The sequence below is a fragment of the Erythrolamprus reginae genome, chromosome 10 (assembly GCF_031021105.1).
Source record: "Erythrolamprus reginae isolate rEryReg1 chromosome 10, rEryReg1.hap1, whole genome shotgun sequence".
NCBI classification, from domain to species: Eukaryota; Metazoa; Chordata; class Lepidosauria; order Squamata; family Dipsadidae; genus Erythrolamprus; species Erythrolamprus reginae.
Window position 1 is genome coordinate 7,144,052 of NC_091959.1, and position 19,464 is coordinate 7,163,515.

At 42.8% G+C, this 19,464-nt stretch overlaps 1 protein-coding gene across 3 annotated transcripts in view; it reads right to left on the bottom strand.

Moving 5' to 3' along the window:
• AP3B2 (adaptor related protein complex 3 subunit beta 2) overlaps positions 1-18,888 on the bottom strand; it is a 63,309-nt gene extending 44,421 nt beyond the window's left edge. Inside the window, exons 1-4 of one of the 3 annotated variants that reach the window (XM_070762945.1) lie at positions 18,692-18,888; positions 3,091-3,166; positions 2,015-2,089; positions 289-384 (exon numbers count right to left, since the gene is read on the bottom strand). In XM_070762945.1, coding sequence (XP_070619046.1) covers positions 289-384; positions 2,015-2,089; positions 3,091-3,166; positions 18,692-18,804 — 360 coding nt within the window. In that variant the 5' untranslated portion in view covers positions 18,805-18,888. Of the gene's footprint in view, positions 1-288; positions 385-2,014; positions 2,090-3,090; positions 3,167-9,768; positions 9,828-10,709; positions 11,034-18,691 lie in introns of those variants that run through there. The other 2 variants (XM_070762944.1, XM_070762946.1) reach the window with 2 other exon arrangements.
• Positions 18,889-19,464: the final 576 nt, after the last annotated feature.

Sequence of the window (19,464 nt, forward strand, 5' to 3'; positions counted from 1 at the left end):
ATTACTCAAGACCCACCTTTATCGCCAGGCATGGGGGAGTTAAGATATTCCTTCCCCCTAGGCCATTACAAGTTATGCATGGTATGTTTGTGTGTATGTTTGGTTTTTATAATAAGGGTTTTAGTTGTTTTATTAATTGGATTGTTACATGTTGTTTTTTATCATTGTTGTTAGCCGCCCCGAGTCTGCGGAGAGGGGCGGCATACAAATCCAATAAATAATAATAATAATAATAATCGGCACATGCGGTACAAGAGGGATCGTCCTCACAGTATCTCAGGGACCAACCTTGAGTCCTCGCTGGAATGTCGAGATTGATAATAAGGCCAAGTCCTGCTGTTCTTCCGCATACCGGACCAGGTAGACGTATACCAGCTTCTTCACCTGGCAGAAAAATTGCAGAAAATCAGGCAAGAACTGAGAACCTGGCTTATGTTCCTCTTCAGCTATCAATCCTTCCCCTTGACGAAGCTGGCTGAAGAATTCTGGGAGTTGAAGTCCACATGTCTTAAAGTTGCCAAGTTTGGGAACCTCTGCTCTATGACAATCATGAAGTGTTGTACGTCATGATTCTTGACAAATGTATATTTTCTTTTACGTACACTGAGCACATGCACCAATGACAAATTCCAATCACACTTGGCCAATAAAGAATTCTTTTCTATTCTATTCTATTCTATTCTGTCCAATTCTACTCTACTCTACTCTACTTAATGAACTCAATCTGTATACAGTGTTCCCTCGATTTTCGCGGGGGATGCGTTCCAAGACCAACCACGAAAGTCGAATTTCCGTGAAGTAGAGATGCAGAAGTAAATACACTATTTTTGGCTATGAACAGTATCACAAGCTTTCCCTTAACACTTTAAACCCCTAAACTGCAATTTCCCACTCCCTTAGCAACCATTTAGATTATTACTCACCCTGTTTATTTATTAAAGTTTATTTAAAAAAATATTTATAAAAGGCGGACGAAAGTTTGGCGATGACATATGACGTCATCGGGTGGGAAAAATTGTGGTATAGGGAAAAAACTCGCAAAGTATTTTTTAATTAATATTTTTGAAAAACTATGGTATAGACTTTTTGCGAAGTTCGAACCCGCAAAAATCGAGAGAACACTGTAGTCTGGAGGACAGAAGGAAAAGGGGGGACATGATCGAAACATATGTTAAAGGGTTAAATAAGGTCCAGGAGGGAAGTGTTTTTAATAGGAAAGTGAACACAAGAACAAGGGGACACAATCTGAAGTTAGTTGGGGGAAAGATCAAAAGCAACATGAGAAAATATAATTTTACTGAACGAGTAGTAGATCCTTGGAACAAACTTCCAGCAGACGTGGTAGATAAATCCACAGTAATTGAATTTAAACATGTCTGGGATAAACATATATCCATCCTAAGATAAAATACAGAAAATAGTATAAGGGCAGACTAGATGGACCATGAGGTCTTTTTCTGCCGTCAGACTTCTATGTTTCTATGTTTCTACTCTATTCACTTGGATATATACTGCTCAAAAGAAATAAAGCGAACACTCAAATAACACATCCTAGATCTGAAGGAATGAAATATTCTCATTCAATACTTTGTTCTGTACAAAGTTGAATGTGTACAACGGCATGTGAAATTGATTGTCAATCAGTGTTGCTTCCTAAGTGGACAGTTTGATTTCACAGAAGTTGGATATACCTGGAGTTTTATTGTGTTGTTTAAGTATTCCCTTTATATTTTGAGCAGTGCATAAAAATTATAACCTGAAAATCTAAGGGATTCTTCCCCTAGTGGAAACCCATAAAATGAATGAATAAATAAATAATTTTTAAAAAAAATATAGAACCATTTTCAGGCAAAGAAACCCCCTTAGCTGGCTATCCTTGGCTAAGTGGCCAAAAGCAACAGTTGGCTAACCACACGACTGGACTCACAAAATATAATCCGTTCCAAATAAACTTCTGCTTTTTCAGTTTACTGCAGTGTGTAGACCGAGGGAATGCCTGCCCAGGATGACTTACCTCTATATTCTTGCAAGCCACGTTTTTGACCACAGCTGGAAAGAGATCTGATGCGTTCTTGCCTCGGGCTATCATCTAGGGGTGGGACAAACAGCCAAGGGTTGAGTTAGTGGAAAATGCGACATTACACCCCAATCACACTGATAATCCGCTTGAGTTTTTTCAGCTAAAACGTGCTGAATATCGACTGCAGGAAATACGACTTTAGCAACCGAGTAGTTGATGCATGGAACTCAATAGTATAATCACCTAACCTCCACCTCCCCCAAACTTTACCCTTAGACTGTCCACTGTTGACCTCACCTAATTCCTAAGAGGTCAGTAAGGGGCGTGCATAAGTGCACCAGCATGCTTACCGTCCCCTGTCCTAATGTTTCTCTCTTACTAGTATCATGTATATAAACATTGTTATATCTTTGTATACTACCAATACGCACTTGATAAAACAAACAAACAAATAAATATTGCAAACAATCCTCCTGGCAGAGAGTTGGGGGCAGGTGTAAAATGTTTACTTCTTCCTAGGGGGGGAGCGTAACAGAAAATAATGGAGAAGCACTGCCAAGGAGAAGACCTCATGATGGATTATAAGTTTATTTATTTATTTATTTATTTTATTTATTTATTAGATTTGTATGCCGCCCCTTTCCGTAGACTCGGAGCGGCTCACAACACAATAAAACAGTTCATGACAAATCTAATAATTTACAATTTAAAATTTAAAATAGTTAAAAAAACCCATTTTTAAGCAGACATACCTACAGACATACCATACATAAATTATATAGGCCCGGGGGAGATCAATTCCCCCATGCCTGACGACAAAGGTGTGTCTTGAGGAGTTTACAAAAGGCAAGGAGGGTAGGGGCAGTTCTAATCTCTGGGGGGAGCTGGTTCCAGAGAGTCGGGGCCGCCACAGAGAAGGCTCTTCCCCTGGGGCCCGCCAACCGACATTGTTTAGTTGACGGGACCCGGAGAAGGCCGACTCTGTGGGACCTAATCGGTTGGGTCTTGGCCATCGTCTCAGAAAGGATGAGTGTCTTAAACAGATGTGATAGCCCTGAAGAGATACTCACCGCCACAATCCTCTTCATCGCTTCCAACTTCAAGGAATCCTTGTTGCTGTCCAGCATCTCTTTGAGGTCATCATGCCTGCAAAGAAACACAGAGACCGTTGCAGGAACTCAAAACCATGGGAGTCCCGGTGTTTTTGACACAGTTTCTGATGGAACTTGGTAGACTTCATGGGGTGAATTCTCATCTTGGTTGAACTGGAGCTATGTCCAATTCAGTGAAGGGAGGCAGAGAAAAGAAAGGCAGATGAAAGGGGGAGAAGAGGAGAAGAGATTAAGTTCCCAATTTTATTTTATTTTTTTAAAAAAATATACTTTATTAGGTTATATAAAAAAGAAAAAAGAAAACAGGGGAAAGGGGGATGGGAATACAAAAAACAGAAGTGGGAGGGGGATGGGGTAAACAGTATTTTTATACAGCGACTTATATATATTATTGTATATTTATTTTATTATTTATTTTATTATTTATTTATTTATTATTTAGATTTGTATGCCGCCCCTCTCCGCGGACTCGGGGCGGCTCACAACAAGATACAACAAATCGTAACAAATCCAAATAAATTTAAATATTTAAAAAAGTTTAAAAAGAACCCCATTTACTAACAAACACACACACAAACATACCATGCATAAATTGTACATGCCCGGGGGAGGTGTTTCAGTTCCCCCATGCCTAACGGCAAAGGTGGGTTTTAAGGAGTTTACGGAAGGCAGGGAGAGTAGGGGCAGTTCTAATCTCTGGGGGGAGTTGGTTCCAGAGAGTCGGGGCCGCCACAGAGAAGGCTCTTCCCCTGGGGCCCGCCAACCGGCATTGTTTAGTTGACGGGACCCGGAGAAGGCCCACTCTGTGGGACCTAATTGGTCGCTGGGATTCGTGCGGCAGGAGGCGGTCTCGGAGGTATTCTGGTCCAGTGCCATGAAGGGCTTTAAAGGTCATAACCAACACTTTGAATTGTGACCGGAAATTGATCGGCAGCCAATGCAGACTGTGGAGTGATGGCGAAACATGGGCATACCTAGGGAAGCCCATGACTGCTCTCGCAGCTGCATTCTGCACAATCTGAAGTTTCCAAATATTTGTCTATATGTAAATATTTTGTATTCAATATTCTTATTTGGATAATCTTATAGCTGTAGTATTTAATAGTCCAAGAATAACGTGGAAAGAAGAGGTGGTTGGAGGTGGGATAGAAAAGTAAAGAAGAAGAAAGAAAGAAGAAGGGAAAAAAAGAGGAGGGGTGGTACCTGCAAACTAGCAGGCATTTGCATTGTGACGACTTCGTTTGATTATATTTGTTATTTTTGTTAGTGAGAAGTGATTGTAGGTTGCGATATTAGTAAATTTCTGATAATTATCAAATGGATTGAACCCAGAGAGGGGTTGTATTGATTTTGGTCCAAATTTCTATTGTGTATATCTTTATTTCGATTTATATTAAGAGATTTTAATTAGTTTCTGTTTTATTGTCCTTAAAGTTGGATAACCATCTGAACCATTTCTCCCAGGCCTTGTAGAACTCTGAATCATTTTTGTTTTGAAACTCCATTGTTATTTTTGATAGTTCGGCGCATTCCATAATTTTACTAATGATGGTTAAGTTTGTCGGAATGTCTTCTTTTTTCCTAAGTTCCCAATTTTAAATTAAAAGACAACCTGGAAAAATGAAGCCAACTTTTTCAATCTCCATTATTTTAAGCACACCGGCTGGGGCAATTCTGGGAATTGAAGGCCACACAGCTTAAAGTTGGAACGGCTGAAAAAAACACTTCCCAAGACAACTGGTCCATTGCTGTCCAAAAAACAAAGATACTCACACCATGCCAACCTATTTAAGGTCAATGAAAAAAAGTAAAGGATAACGAGCTACAAGAATGGTGGAAGGTCTTAAGGATAAAACGTATCAGGAAAGACTTCATGAACTCCATCTGTATAGTCTGGAGGACAGAAGGAAAAGGGGGGACATGATCGAAACATTTAAATATGTTAAAGGGTTAAATAAGGTTCAGGGGGGAAGTGTTTTTAATAGGAAAGTGAACACAAGAACAAGGGGACACAATCTGAAGTTAGTTGGGGGAAAGATCAAAGGCAACATGAGAAAGTATTATTATACTGAAAGAGTAGTAGATCCTTGGAACAAACTTCCAGCAGACGTGGTTGGTAAATCCACAGTAACTGAATTTAAACATGCCTGGGATAAACATATATCCATTGTAAGATAAAATACAGGAAATAGTATAAGGGCAGACTAGATGGACCATGAGGTCTTTTTCTGCCGTCAGACTTCTATGTTTCTATAACTCTATGAATATTCTGTCCAAAACAAAATTTAACTCTCTTCTTCCCAACCCAAAATCAAATCTTTCAAGTGGGTTTATTCAACTGGACATATAAGCCATTGAGTTTGTTCAGATTTTAGCTGAGAGTTATGTGAATCCATCTAATCGTGGTTTAGTCAACCAATCATTGCTGAGTTCATTCATGAATACAACAATGGCCAGGATTCAATCGTGCAGACCCACGCTTTGGTCAATAGGCCAGGAGGTTGAATCTGCAGGTCAGCGGTTCAAATCTCATCACCGGCTCAAGGTTGACTCAGCCTTCCATCCTTCCGAGGTGGGTAAAATGAGGACCCGGATTGTGGGGGCAATATGCCGGCTCTGTTAAAAAGTGCTATTGCTAACATGCAGAACTGCAGAAAAAACAATTGCTGCCAACCTGCCTTCCATTGAGGACCTGTAGACTGCATGAGTCAAAAAGAGGGCGGGGAAAATATTTACTGACCCCTCACATCCTGGACACAAATTGTTTCAACTCCTACCCTCAAAACGTCGCTACAGAGCACTGCACACCAAGACAACTAGACACAAGAACAGTTTTTTTTTCCGAACGCCATCACTCTACTAAACAAATAATTCCCTCAACACTGTCAGACTTTCTACTACGGTAAATCTGCACTTCTATTCTACTAGTTTTTCTCATCATTCCTTTCACCCATTTCCTCCCATGTTGACTGTATGACTGTAACTTGTTGCTTATATCCTAAGATTTTTATTAATATTGCTTCTTCATTGCTTATTTGACCCCTATGACAATCATTAAGTGTTGTACCACATGATTCTTGACAAATGTATATTTTATTTTATGTACGCTGAGAGCATCTGCACCAAGACAAATACCTTGTGTGTCCAATCACACTTGGCCAATAAAAATTCTATTCATATATATCTTTATAAATTTCGATACAGACTTAGATTTACATTAAGATTGATATTTCTATCTTATATAACAATATGTATTTTACAGATAAACTTTTTCCTTTTATATGAAGACTTCTGCTTTGAGCGGAGCGACTGTAGCTCCATTAAGTGTTATATGTTTTGTTTGTTGTGTTTTGTTACTTTGAAAAAAACAATAAAATATATTTTTTTTAAAAAAAAATTCTATTCTATTCTATTCTATGTAAGCTGCCCTGAGTCTAAAGACAAGCGTGGCATTAAAAAAACCAATCAAATAAATAAATAAATAAATAAATACCTGTAGAAGGTAGCTTATCGGTCAGGCCATTTGGAGAGGAATTTGATCTCAGAGCCTTATGGAAGGAATTTGATCTCGGGGGGGCCTTGTTTATATACCCGAGCAATCCAATCTCACAGAAGGCTGTGAAATATTTATCACATGGTGAAATTCATCGGGAGCAACAGGAAAGCGAGAAGGCAAAGACAGTGAGAATTAAGTAGCACTAAGAAGAAAAATGGCTTGTTTCTCTGTGACTGAGTAGGTTGCAGGGACCTGGCTTGAATCTCAGCTCAGCAGAACTGGCAAGTCCACCCAGCAAGAGTTTGAACCCAATAAGCCTCTCTTAAAACCATGTTGGTTTTAACCGTGTTAAAACCAAGATTGCTCACCTCTTGCTCCAAAGGGAAAGTAACATCCAAGCCAGTCAAAGGAATTCTTGTGCATGCTTGAATACGTTCAACACACACTTGCGAATAAACCACTGTCCACCATAAGCAGTAGAAAGGGGGTAATTCAACAGTAAAGAATTGCACGAATCCCAGCAACCAGTTAGGTCCCACAGAGTGGGTCTTCTCCGGGTCCCGTCAACTAAACAATGCCGCTTGGCGGGACCCAGGGGAAGAGCCTTCTCTGTGGCGGCCCCGGCCCTCTGGAACCAACTCCCCCCAGGGATTAGAATTGCCCCCACCCTCCTTGCCTTCCGTAAGCTCCTTAAAACCCACCTCTGCCGCCAGGCACGGGGGAATTGAGATAGCCTTTCCCCGTAGGCCTTTACAATTTTATGCATGGTATGTCTGTATGTATGTTTGGTTTTTTATTATAATGGGTTTTAATTGTTTTTAGTATTGGATTATTGTTATACGCTGTCTTATTGTTGCTGTTAGCCGCCCCGAGTCTCCGGAGAGGGGCGGCATACAAATCCAATAGATAGATAGATAGATAGATAGATAGATAGATAGATAGATAGATAGATAGATAGATAGATAGATAGATAGATAGGATAGATAGATAGACAGACAGACAGATAAATAAATAAATAAATAGATAAATAGATAGATAGATAAATAGATAGATAATTAAATAGATAAACAAATAAATAGATAAATAGATAGATAAATAGATAAATAAATAGATAAATAAATTTATAGATAGATAGATAAATAGATAAATAAATAGATAAAGAAAGAAAGAAAGAAGAAAGAAAGAAAGAAAGAAAGAAAGAAAGAAAGAAAGAGGAGAGGGTGAAATAATACTATAGAACAGTAACTTAGAGACTGGAAATGCAACCTCAAAATGCAACCAATTATACACCAATTTTATTTTTCTTGATACGATTAATCAACTTAGATTAATTGGACACAATTGCCCCCACCTGAACATACTCAAAATATCTGCAATACTGACAACACTCACTGATGTGACTAAGTCCTAGCCCTTATTTTATAAGCCACAATGGCCCAGCTCACATGGTGTGTTATGACGAGAAAGAGACCAGGATTAAACAAGCTATGACTGGGAAACCCAACTGATGAACGCAGTCAAATAAGACCGTCCTCTGAATTGATTCAGTGGGGGATTTAGTAAGGGGGCATGGAATTGCAACAATATTCTAGTGATTTCTGACAGTCTCAAAATGGGTGAACAGTGCAGTGAGGAGGTAGTGAAAGCAAGTAGGATGCTTGGCTGCATAGCTAGAGGTATAACAAGCAGGAAGAGGGAGATTGTGATAGAGCACTGGTGAGACCCCATTTGGAATACTTTGTTCAGTTCTGGAGACCTCACCTACAAAAAGATATGGATAAAATTGAACGGGTCCAAAGACAGGCTACAAAAATGGTGGAAGGTCTTAAACATAAAAGACTTCATGAACTCAATCTATATAGTCTGGAGGACAGAAGGAAAAGGGGGGACATGATCGAAACATTTAAATATGTTAAAGGGTTAAATAAGGTTCAGGAGGGAAGTGTTTTCAATAGGAAAGTGAACACAAGAACAAGGGGACACAATCTGAGGTTAGTTGGGGGAAAGATTAGAAGTAACGTGAGAAAATATTATTTTACTGAAAGAGTAGTAGATGCTTGGAACAAACTTCCAGCAGATGTGGCCGGTAAATCCACAGTACTGAATTTAAACATGCCTGGGATAAACATATATCCATCCTAAGATAAATTCAATTCAATTCAATTTATTAGATTTATATGCCGCCCCTCTCCGAAGACTCGGGGCGGCTCACAACAACGATAAAAACAATATTATAATGGCACAAATCTAATATTAAAAATAACTAAAAACCCTATCATAATTAAAAACCAAACAGCACATACGTACCAAACATAAATTATAAGGAGCCTGGGGGAAAGATGTCTCAAATCCCCCATGCCTGGCGGTATAGGTGAGTCTTAAATAGTTTACGAAAGACAGGGAGGGTGGGAGCAGTTCTAATCTCCGGGGGGGAGTTGATTCCAGAGGGCCGGGGCCGCCACAGAGAAGGCTCTTCCCCTGGGGCCCGCCAGATGACATTGTTTAGTCGACGGGACCCGGAGAAGGCCAACTCTGTGGGACCTTATCGGCAGCTGGGATTCGTGCGGTAGCAGGCGGTTCCGGAGGTACAAGAAATAGTATAAGGGCAGACTAGATAGACCGTGAGGTCTTTTTCTGCCGTCAATCTTCTATGTTTCTATGTTTCTGGATTATCCAGTTGAAGGAATCGCTCTACGAATGTGCAATTTTCATCTTATCAAATCAAAATATTAATTTAATATTTAATTTATTCAACTTCTATGCTGCCCAATCCCATAGACTCTTGGGTCCTACATTCAAAACACAAACTCAGCAGGGTATATTTTGCACTTTCTCGCTTTCCCTTATGCAGAAGGGGTGAAACTGAAGACACACCATTCAAGATTCACCCAACACTCACAGCTTTGGTGTTTATAACGTCAGCAAGCTCATTTTCCCCACTAACTGAATTATAATCAGTTTTCAAGGTTCGGTCAATGCAGCCATGAGCTGCAAGCTGGAATCCCACTAAGCCAGGTTTGATGCTAATTTAGCTTAGCCTTGTGGGACCAATGCTGGCTGCTAGGTCTTCCCCAGGCTAAGAGAGTTGTGTGAACTCAGAACACACAAGAAGAGTTTGACTTAACCCTTTCTTCACCAACCTGAATCTCACCCCAAAGGCCAATTTCACAAAACACCCCAGCCAGAGGCCAGCCGAACAGAAGCTCCCCATTTGTGAGGATAGCTGCTTGCAAACCCAAGAGCCTCTACGGTTAAGAGCCTTGGTGGCGCAGTGGTTAGAGTGCAGTACTGCAAGCTGCTTCTGCTGACTGTAGCTCACCAGCAGTTCAAATCTCACCAGGCTCAAGATTGACTCAGCCTTCCATCCTTCTGAGGTGGGTAAAATGAGGACCCAGATTGTTGGGGACAAGAGGCTGACTCTGTAAACCGCTTAGAGAGGGTTGTAAAGGGGTATATGCTATTGCTATTTCCTTCCTTCCTTCCTTCCTTCCTTCCTTCCTTCCTTCCTTCCTTCCTGTTAGAATGCAGTAACACAAGCCAACTCTGCCCACAGCCAGGAGTTTGATCTTGACTGACACAAGCTTGGCTCAGCCTTCCAGCCTTCCAAGGTCAGTCAAATGAGGACCCAGATTATTTGGGGCAATAGGTTTTCTGTGTAAACCACTTAGAGAGGGCTGTAAAGGGGTATATAAAGTCTTAAGTGCAATAGCCATTTCCTTCTTTCCTTCCTTCGTTCCTTCTGTGGAGAGGGGCGGCTTACAAATCTAATAAATTATTATTATTATTATTATTATTAATAATAATAATAATAATTGTTAATTATTATTACTCAACTGCTTAGAGAGGGCTGTAAAGCCCTGCGAAGCGGCATACAAGTCTAAACTCTATCGCTACTGCTAAGAGAGAGCACCCGGCTTACTTCCCCCAAGTTAACTCATGACACGTGTGCAGCTGGGCAGACCCGGATCTACTCGGTCGTGGGAATGGCAACCCAGCGGGCTGAGCCTCCCTTTGATTGGAAGAAGGCGGAGAAGGGGGCAGAGGTTCCTCCCCCCCAGCCCCAGCGCCTTCCCCACCTTACCGGAGCGGCTGCGCGGCGCTCCCCTCCAAGCTGCGCTCGGGCTGCGGCGGCGAGCGGGCGGCGGGGGCGGCCTCCGGGGCGGCGGGCCCCTTCAGCAACCTCAGCTCGTCGCCTTCCAGCGAGCGGTACCAGCTCTGCGGCGCTCCGTCGGGCACCAGCACGGGGCTCTTGGCCTCCTCGCCGCCGCCGCCCGCCGGGGGCGCCTTGACCAAGTGGGCAGCGCCGGCGGGCAGTTGCTGCAGCAGCTTCTGCATCTTTGCCCGGAGTCCCCGCAGACGGCTGCTCGGCCGCCCAGCCACGTTAGCACCTCCGCTGGCTGGCTGGCCCCGGCGCGGGCGGGGCTTCGGGGGAGCCGCCAGCCACTCCGCTCGCAGCCGCCCCGCCTGCCCGCCGGCTGCTTGGTTGAAACCAGACGCCGACTCCGCCGCGAAGCAACAGCAGCAGCAGGCGCGAAGGCGTTGAGCGCAGCGCCACCTGGTGGCCCAGGCAGGAGATGAAGGGGAGGGGAGAGGAGAGGAGAGAATATTGGAATGTAGAATAGGATAGGTTAGAGCAGTGATTTTCAACCTTTTTTGAGCTGCGGCACATTTTTTACATATACAAAATCATGGGGCACATTGAGTTGGGGGGGGGCGCGTTAAAAAAGTTTGGACAAAAAAATTCTCTCTCTCTCTCTTCCTCCCCTTCACTCTATTTCTTTCTGCCTCCCTCTTTCTCTCCCTTCCTTCCTCTTTCTTTCTCTCTCCATCCCTCTTTCTTTCTCTTCCTTCCTTCCTCTCTTTTTTGCTCTCTTTCTCTCTCCCTCCCTACCTCCCTCTATGTCTTTCTCTCTCTCTCCTTCCCTCCCTCTCTTTCTCTCTCTCTCTTGCTTTCTTTCTCTTTCTCTCTCTTTCTTTCTCTTGTTTTCTCTCTCTCTTGCTTTCTTTCTCTCTCTCCCTTGCTTTCTTTCTCTCTTGCTTTCTCTCTCTCTTGCTTTCTTTCTCTCTTGCTTTCTCTCTCTCTTGCTTTCTTTCTCTCTGAGCTTCGCGGCACACCTGACCATGTCTCGCAGCACACTAGTGTGCCCCGGCACACTGGTTGAAAAACACTGGGTTAGAGGATAAATAGAATAGAATAGACAACAGAATAGAGAATTGAAGAGAAGAGAAGAGAAAAGAGAAGAGAAGAGAGAATAGAATAGGGTAGAATAGAATAGAGGAGAAATAGAATAAAATAGAATAGAGATAGAAGAGGGAAGAGAAGAGGGAAGAGAATAGAGAATAGAATAGAATAGAGGATAAATAGAATACAGAAAAGAAGAGAGAAGAGATTAAAAGATAAGTAGAATAGAATATAGAATAGAATAGAATAGAATTCTTTATTGGCCAAGTGTGATTGGACATACAAGGAACTTGTCTTTGGTGCATCTGCTCTCAGTGTACATAAAATAAAAGATGCATTTGTCAAGAATCACGAGGTACAATACTTAATGATTGTCATAGTGGTTAAACAAGCAATGGGGAAACAATCAATATTAATAGAAATCTTAAGGATACAAGCAACAAGTTACAGTCATAGGTGGGAGGAAATGGGTGATAGGAATGATGAGAAAAAATTAGTAGCAATAGTAGTGCAGACTTAGTGTTGAGCCTTCTCTGTGGTGGCTCCAACCCTATGGAATCAACTGCCCCGAGAGATTTGCACTATGTTCTCCCTAACGGTCTTCCGGAAAGCCATTAAGACCGGGCTTTTCTGGCAGGCCTGGAATTAGACTGACTGTTGTGTGTGTGTGGTTCTTTTTAAGATATTATTTTATTGGTATTATATTACTGATTTTATTATGCAATTTTGATTGTATTTTAATGCTATTGTATTTATTCCACTTGTTAGCCGCTCTGAGTCTGCTTTGGATTGAGCAGCATATAAATGCAATAAATGAATGAATGAATGAATGAATGAATGAATGAATGAATGAATGAATAAATAAATAAATAAATAGATGGTACAACGAGATGTAGAAAAAGAAAGAAAGGACTGTGAAACAATGCAAAACGAATGATGACAATACGGAACTTTGTAAATATGTGGATTATTGTATATTACTAAGTAGAAATGATTTAAGGAAACGGGTGCAGATCTGTGTTAAAATATAGTGGTACCTCTACTTAAGAACTTCATTCGTTCCGTGACCAGGTTCTTAAGTAGAAACGTTCTTAAGAAAAAGCAAATTTTCTCACAGGAATCAATGTAAAAGCAAATAATGTGTGCAAACCCATTTGGAAAGAAATAAAAGTTCGGAATTTGGGTGGGAGGAGGAAGAAGAAGATGAGGAGGAGGACAGTCGCTGCCCAGAGCGAAGGGAGCATTTCTTTTCTCTGGGTGCTGGCAGAGGTTTATGTGGAGTGGAATGGAATAGGGAGTAGAGTATAGTAAATAGAATAGAATAGGGAGTAGAATAGAATAGAATAGGGAGTATAGAGTAGATAGAACAGGGAGTAGAGTAGAGTAGAGTAGAGTAGAGTAGAAGAATGGAATGGAATGGAATGGAGTGGAACGGAACAGAACAGAACAGAATAGCTTTATTGGCCAAGTGTGATTGGACACTCAAGGAATTCTGGTAGCCTGAATTTTGATCATGTGGCTATGGGATGCTGCGTCATAAATGGGAGGACTGGTTGTAAGTCACTTCTTCTGGTGCCGTTGTAACATCAAATGGTCACTAAATGGATGGTTGGAAGTCTTGTATCTGAGAAATATGGGGGAGTGGATTCCAGAGGGCCAGGCCCCCCACAGAGAAGGCTCTTCTCCTAGACCTCATGGACTCGGGGTGGCTCACAACATGTCAACAATAAAGCAGTGTACAAAATACAATTGGATCCAGTTAATATAAATATTTTAAAACATTATAAAAGCTGAGTATCAAAAATCATTCATTCAATACAAACCAAACATACTAAGCATTTAGTGGCCAGAGGCTGAGATCTAATGACCCCAAGCAGTTTTCAAATTCTTATGAAAGGCAAGGAGGATTGGGGCAGTACAAATCTAGGGGGGGGGGAAGGATTCCAGAGGACTGGAGCCACCACAGAGAAGGCTCTTCCCCTAGGCCCCGCCAAGCGACATTGTCTAGTTGATGGGACCTGGAAAAGGCCGACTCTGTGGGGCCTAACTGGTCACTGGGATTCACACGGCAGAAGGCGGTCCCGTAGGTAATCTGGTCCAAATGCCCTGAACTTAACCAACTTTAATCAAGAAACCATTATCAAGCCAACCGCAGCCACAGGCCTACAACACTGTTTTGCCTACAGCAAGAATTTCTATTTTCTTTTTCTACGCTGCCTTTTAGTGTCTTGCTTTCTGAGCTATCCTAAGCTTCCTTTAAGAAGAACCTCTCTTTTCTCGCGGGGTTTTTTTTCTTTCTTTCTCTTGCATCAAAATGGCAAGAAGTGCCTGGCTGGCTGGTTTTTAGTTTGCAGCCAAAAAAAAAATTTATACATATACAGTAAAAGGTTCAGCACCATGGACAGCTCTGGAGTTTTGGGTGGCTTCCTGGTGCCCTGAAATGGGAAATGAGAGTTAAAGGGAGATAAAAATGAGGTTGGATAAAAATGGTTTTCAAATAAAGAAGACTGAATTAGAAAGGGGCTACAGCAAGTAGGATGCTTGGCTGCATAGCTAGAGGTATAACAAGCAGGAAGAGGGAGATTGTGATCCCCTTATATAGAGCGCTGGTGAGACCCCATTTGGAATACTGTGTTCAGTTCTGGAGACCTCACCTACAAAAAGATATTGACAAAATTGAACGGGTCCAAAGATGGGCTACAAGAATGGTGGAAGGTCTTAAGCATAAAACGTATCAGGAAAGACTTCATGAACTCCATCTGTATAGTCTGGAGGACAGAAGGAAAAGGGGGGACATGATCGAAACATTTAAATATCTTAAAGGGTTAAATAAGGTCCAGGAGGGAAGTGTTTTTAATAGGAAAGTGAACACAAGAACAAGGGGGCACAATCTGAAGTTAGTTGGGGGAAAGATCAAAAGCAACATTAGAAAATATTATTTCACTGAAAGAGTAGTAGATCCTTGAAACAAACTTCCAGCAGACGTGGTAGATAAATCCACAGTGACTGAATTTAAACATGCCTGGGATAAACATATATCCATCCTAAGATAAAATACAGAAAATAGTATAAGGGCAGACTAGATGGACCATGAGGTCTTTTTCTGCTGTCAGACTTCTATGTTTCTGTGTTTCTATGATTCCCCTTTCTGAAAGAGGGATCAAAAGTCACCCCAGTAATGAATTCCTTCCTTCTTGCAACCAAGAGAAGGAAGCGGAGAGAAAGCCATTCGTCAAAGTAGCGCATGAGCTGTCCAATGTACCACAACAGAAGTGGCGAAACTACATTTATAGTCTTGCTCCCAAGAGAGAAGTCTTTCTCAACCTGGACCCTGGATTTTAATCTGCCAGCCCCTCTCCTAACACACCCACAAAAAACACCCACACAAACACGTCTCCTTTGGTGATGCGGAAAAGTCAACACATTTGGCAAATGCCCAATTGAGCAAAACTCACCTTGACACAAATTACACAATTGTTGAGCACCTGAGCTTATCCCGCTGAAGAACACAACCACGCACTATTGCTGGTAAATGTGCACAGCCATGCAAATCGGCAATGCGTATACGCTGTGTGTGTGCTTCAACATTATAACGACAACGTTCCTGCTATTACTGCATCCTAACAGAGAAATACCAGGTTTGTACTGGCAGAAGAATTCAGTCCCCTTAGAAACTCCCAACTGTCATTTAAAAGAGCTCACAAGTTTCTAGTTCTTATGGGCTCAAAAATAAACCAAAACATTTGAATGCACATAAGTAACCATTAACCAACTCATGGAAGAAATCCTGCTTTTCATACAAGGAAACCCCAGTGAAGGAAGAAAAATATAAAGAATTATATGTATTATAATCTATAGTTTACAATGTATAATTGTACTGCTTACCTGAACTGCTTGATTTCTACCCCTCCCCTTTTTCTTTTCTGTACACTCCTTCCCACCCCCCCTACCATTTCCTTATTTCCCTTTTTTTCCCTATATTTACAAATAAAGTATTTTTTTTTAAAGCACAAAATGGGAAAAGCCTATTTCTTCATGAAACTTTTAAGGAGCTGCTTTCAACAGGCAGCGATAATATGACCTGATATTAATTTAGTCTCGTATCCATCCATCCGTTCATCTATCCATCTGTCCACCTGTTGGTCCATCCATCCATCCCTCTGTCCATCCATCCATCTGTCCATCCATGCATCTATACATCCATCCAACCATCCGTTTATCCATCCATCCATCTGTCCATCCATCCGTCCATCCATCTGTCCATCTATTCCCTGTACCAAAAGGCTGTTCTCCCATCAGTATCCTATACAAAAAACTTACTCAGCTTCTACTTACAAAAATGAGTAACGACCAGTGAAGAAACTGCTAGGATGACTCAATTTTATAAATATAAAATTGTGATGCACAGCCAGAATAAAAAAAAAAAATTATGCTTCTCCAAAGGGGATGCAAATTTCACTCAAAAGCTCTTGTGGGATGGCATTAATCATTATATGCAACATGGAATTGCAATCCCTCTTTTGTCCCCCAACCCCGAACATGGTGCCTTGCCAATGCACTAGGACCACGCCACCCAGAATCCCCGCCGGCGGAGAAATGGCACGATCCAATGGCAAGATGGGAGTTTTAGTCTTCAACCCAGGATTACCCAAATAATGCCTCATTTAGAACACATACAGAATGGGATGGAAATGGCAAGTTCCTGTGGAGGCAGAGGAGAAAAAAAGGGAGAGAGAGAGAGAGATATTTGCTGATAAGAGAAAAGGATTTGGAGATACTATTTCAACTGAAAAGCAACTACCGGTATATATATAAATCTATAGTAGTCTCCCTTCCTTTTCATTATCAGCAAAATATGTTATACGTGTGTGTATGGCTAGCTGATGAGGCCAAAATAAGGCCGAAATAGATCTATCCTAGTATCCCTTAATTTTCAAAATCAGCAAAAAAAAAAACATGTGACATATATACGTATGTATGTATGTATGTACAGTATACATATGTAGGTATATATGTATATATATATAATTTGGTCTTCTCCACAGACTCAGGGCAGCTTACAAAATAAAAATACAAAATTACAACATATGGGAAATTCAAACATTAAAATCTATAAAGGCCTAAAACCTATAATAAATATTAAACTAGTCCTACAAACCTCAATAATAACCCATTCAACCACATTCATCCATACTTCAGTCATATTATGGGGTGGAGCAAGATGTCAGGACTCAATGGTTCCCAAGCTTGCCGGCAAAGGTAAGTTTTTAAAGCCTTCCAAAAGGCCAGGAGGGTGGGAGCAGTGCAAATCTCGGGGGGGGGGGGAAGAGTTGATTCTGAAGGTTCAGAGCCACCACAGAGGAGGCCCTTCCCTTGGACCCTGCCAGGCCGTGCCACATACACACATACAACTTCTGGAATGTGCAAAATCTCCATCTACCCAACATAAAAATCAGAGCAAATATATATTAATCTTTAAATAAGACAATGTTCCTTGGTTGAACAAGGCAGGTCCTCCAGGGCCAGGTCCAAAGCTTTGGGACAGGGGTTTTCCCCCTGGACCCTTTTTTTCTCAACTTCCCAACCTCATCCTAGAGATTTGATTGATTGACTGATTGATTGATGGATTGATTTGATTTGTATGCCACCCCTCTCTGAAGACTCAGGGCAGCTTACAGCACATAATATAAAACCATAAAATACAAAGACAAATCTAATGAATTAAAACCGCATAACCTAAAATCCCGAATATATTAAAAACCAACCACAGAAATTCCGATCACAGACATACATCACATTTATCCCCGGGGGGGGGGGGAACCTAACTGCCCCAAGCCTGGCGACCTAAGTGAGTCTTAAGACTCTTGTGAAAGATTCCTGGTGGTCTCCCATCCCAGCATTAAAAATAAAAGGTCAGGTCTGACAGGCAGCTCGGTCTTTTGGGAAACGGATGTTCCCCACCCCCCAGGAAGGGTGTGATCCCAAACATCCCCACACACATGGATGCCAAGTGTATTGGTGGTTATTGAAACGGATAGCCATGTGCCGCCTCTATGTTGGTTGAGGCAGGCAGGGTCCCCTTGGGTGCCATTTGTTGGGTGTCAAGGGAAAGGGAGTCTTGCCTTCTCTTTCTGCTCAAGATCCCCATGGACAATTGGTGGGCCACAAAATGCTGGACTGGATGGGCTTTGGCCCAATTCAGCAGGGATCTTCTTAGGTTCTTAGGTTCCTTCCTTCTTTTATCTTTCCTTCTCCCTCCTTCCTTCCTTCCTTCCTTCCCTCCCTTATTGAAACGGATGTCCAAGTGCCGCCTCTATGTTGGTTGAGGCAGGCAGGATTCCCTTAGGTCCCATTTGTTGGGGGTCAAAGGAAACGGAGGGTTTTGCCCCCTCTTTCTGCTCAAGATCCCTATGGACAATCGGAGGGCCCACTGTGTGACACAGAATGCTGGACTCGATGGGCTTTGGCCGGATTCAACATGGCTCTTCTTATGCTCTTATGTTCAGCCCCCAACAAAAATTTCTTTTTTTAAAGCAGGAGGTGGGCTAGCAGCCCCTCCTTCCTGGCGGCTGTCCCACTTTCCTGACCCAGATCTCTTCGTGGGAGGGGTGTGTGTGTTTCCTGGCGTCATTCCCCGGATTTTTTTGGGGGGGGGGAAAGATTGGGATGATGATGGAGGGGAGGGTCTAAGAAGAAGCAGCCCTCCAAATCTGGGCCACCCGTTTTTTGCAAAGCGGGGAGATCGGAGGTAGGGATTTGGAGAGGGGTGGGGGCGCAGAGGAAAGCAGAAGGACCCACCCACCCAGGCCTGGATTTTTGCAATGCTGCGGGACCCCCCCCTCCCCCGCCACGGATCCCCCCCCCCCCAGGGAGAGCCGCACCTTTTGTAATCCGAAGAGAAGATCCCCCCGCTGGCCGGATCGTGCCCGTACTCGGGCTCCCCCAGGCTGGACGAGCCGCCTTTCTCCTCGTTGTAAGCTTGGCCGGAGGACATGGCGGAGGAGGAGGAGGAGGAGGAAGGCCGGCGGCTGGGCAAGGCCGGGCTGGCCTGGCTTGGCTTCTTCAACGCGGGAGGAGGAGGAGGAGGAGGCGCGCCCCGGGCGGCGGCAGCGGCTCTTGGATGCGGCTGATGTCAACGGCGTGGAGGGGAGGGGAAGCGGCTGCTGCAGCCGGGCTGGGAAGCCCCTCCCCGCCCCCCCATTTAAAGGGCCAGGCCGGCTGCAAGGACTCCTCCCCCCCCCGCACCCTAGCGAGAAAGGGGGAAGAAGCGCTGCGCCTCTTCGGAGTTTTTGCGCGGCTTTTGCAAAGAGAGGCTGCAGGGATCGGGTCCCCCTAAAGCTTAGGGCTGGAAGGATGGGGGCTCTGGCGGGGGCTTTTTCGGCAAGCCGTCCGATTTGCATCTTGGTGGCCTAGTCTTTCCTTTCGTTTCATTTCTCTTTTTCTTCTATCTTTCCTCCTTCCCTTTTGTTTCCTTCCCTTTCCTTCTATCTTTCCTTTCCTTCTTTTCTTCCTTTCCCTTCTATCTTTCCTTTCCTCTTCTTCCTTTCCCATTCCTTCCTTTCCCTTCTATCTTTCCTTTCCTTTCCTTTTTTCCTTCCTTTCCCTTCTATCTTTCCTTTCCTTTCCTTCTTTCCTTCCCTTCCCTTCTATCTTT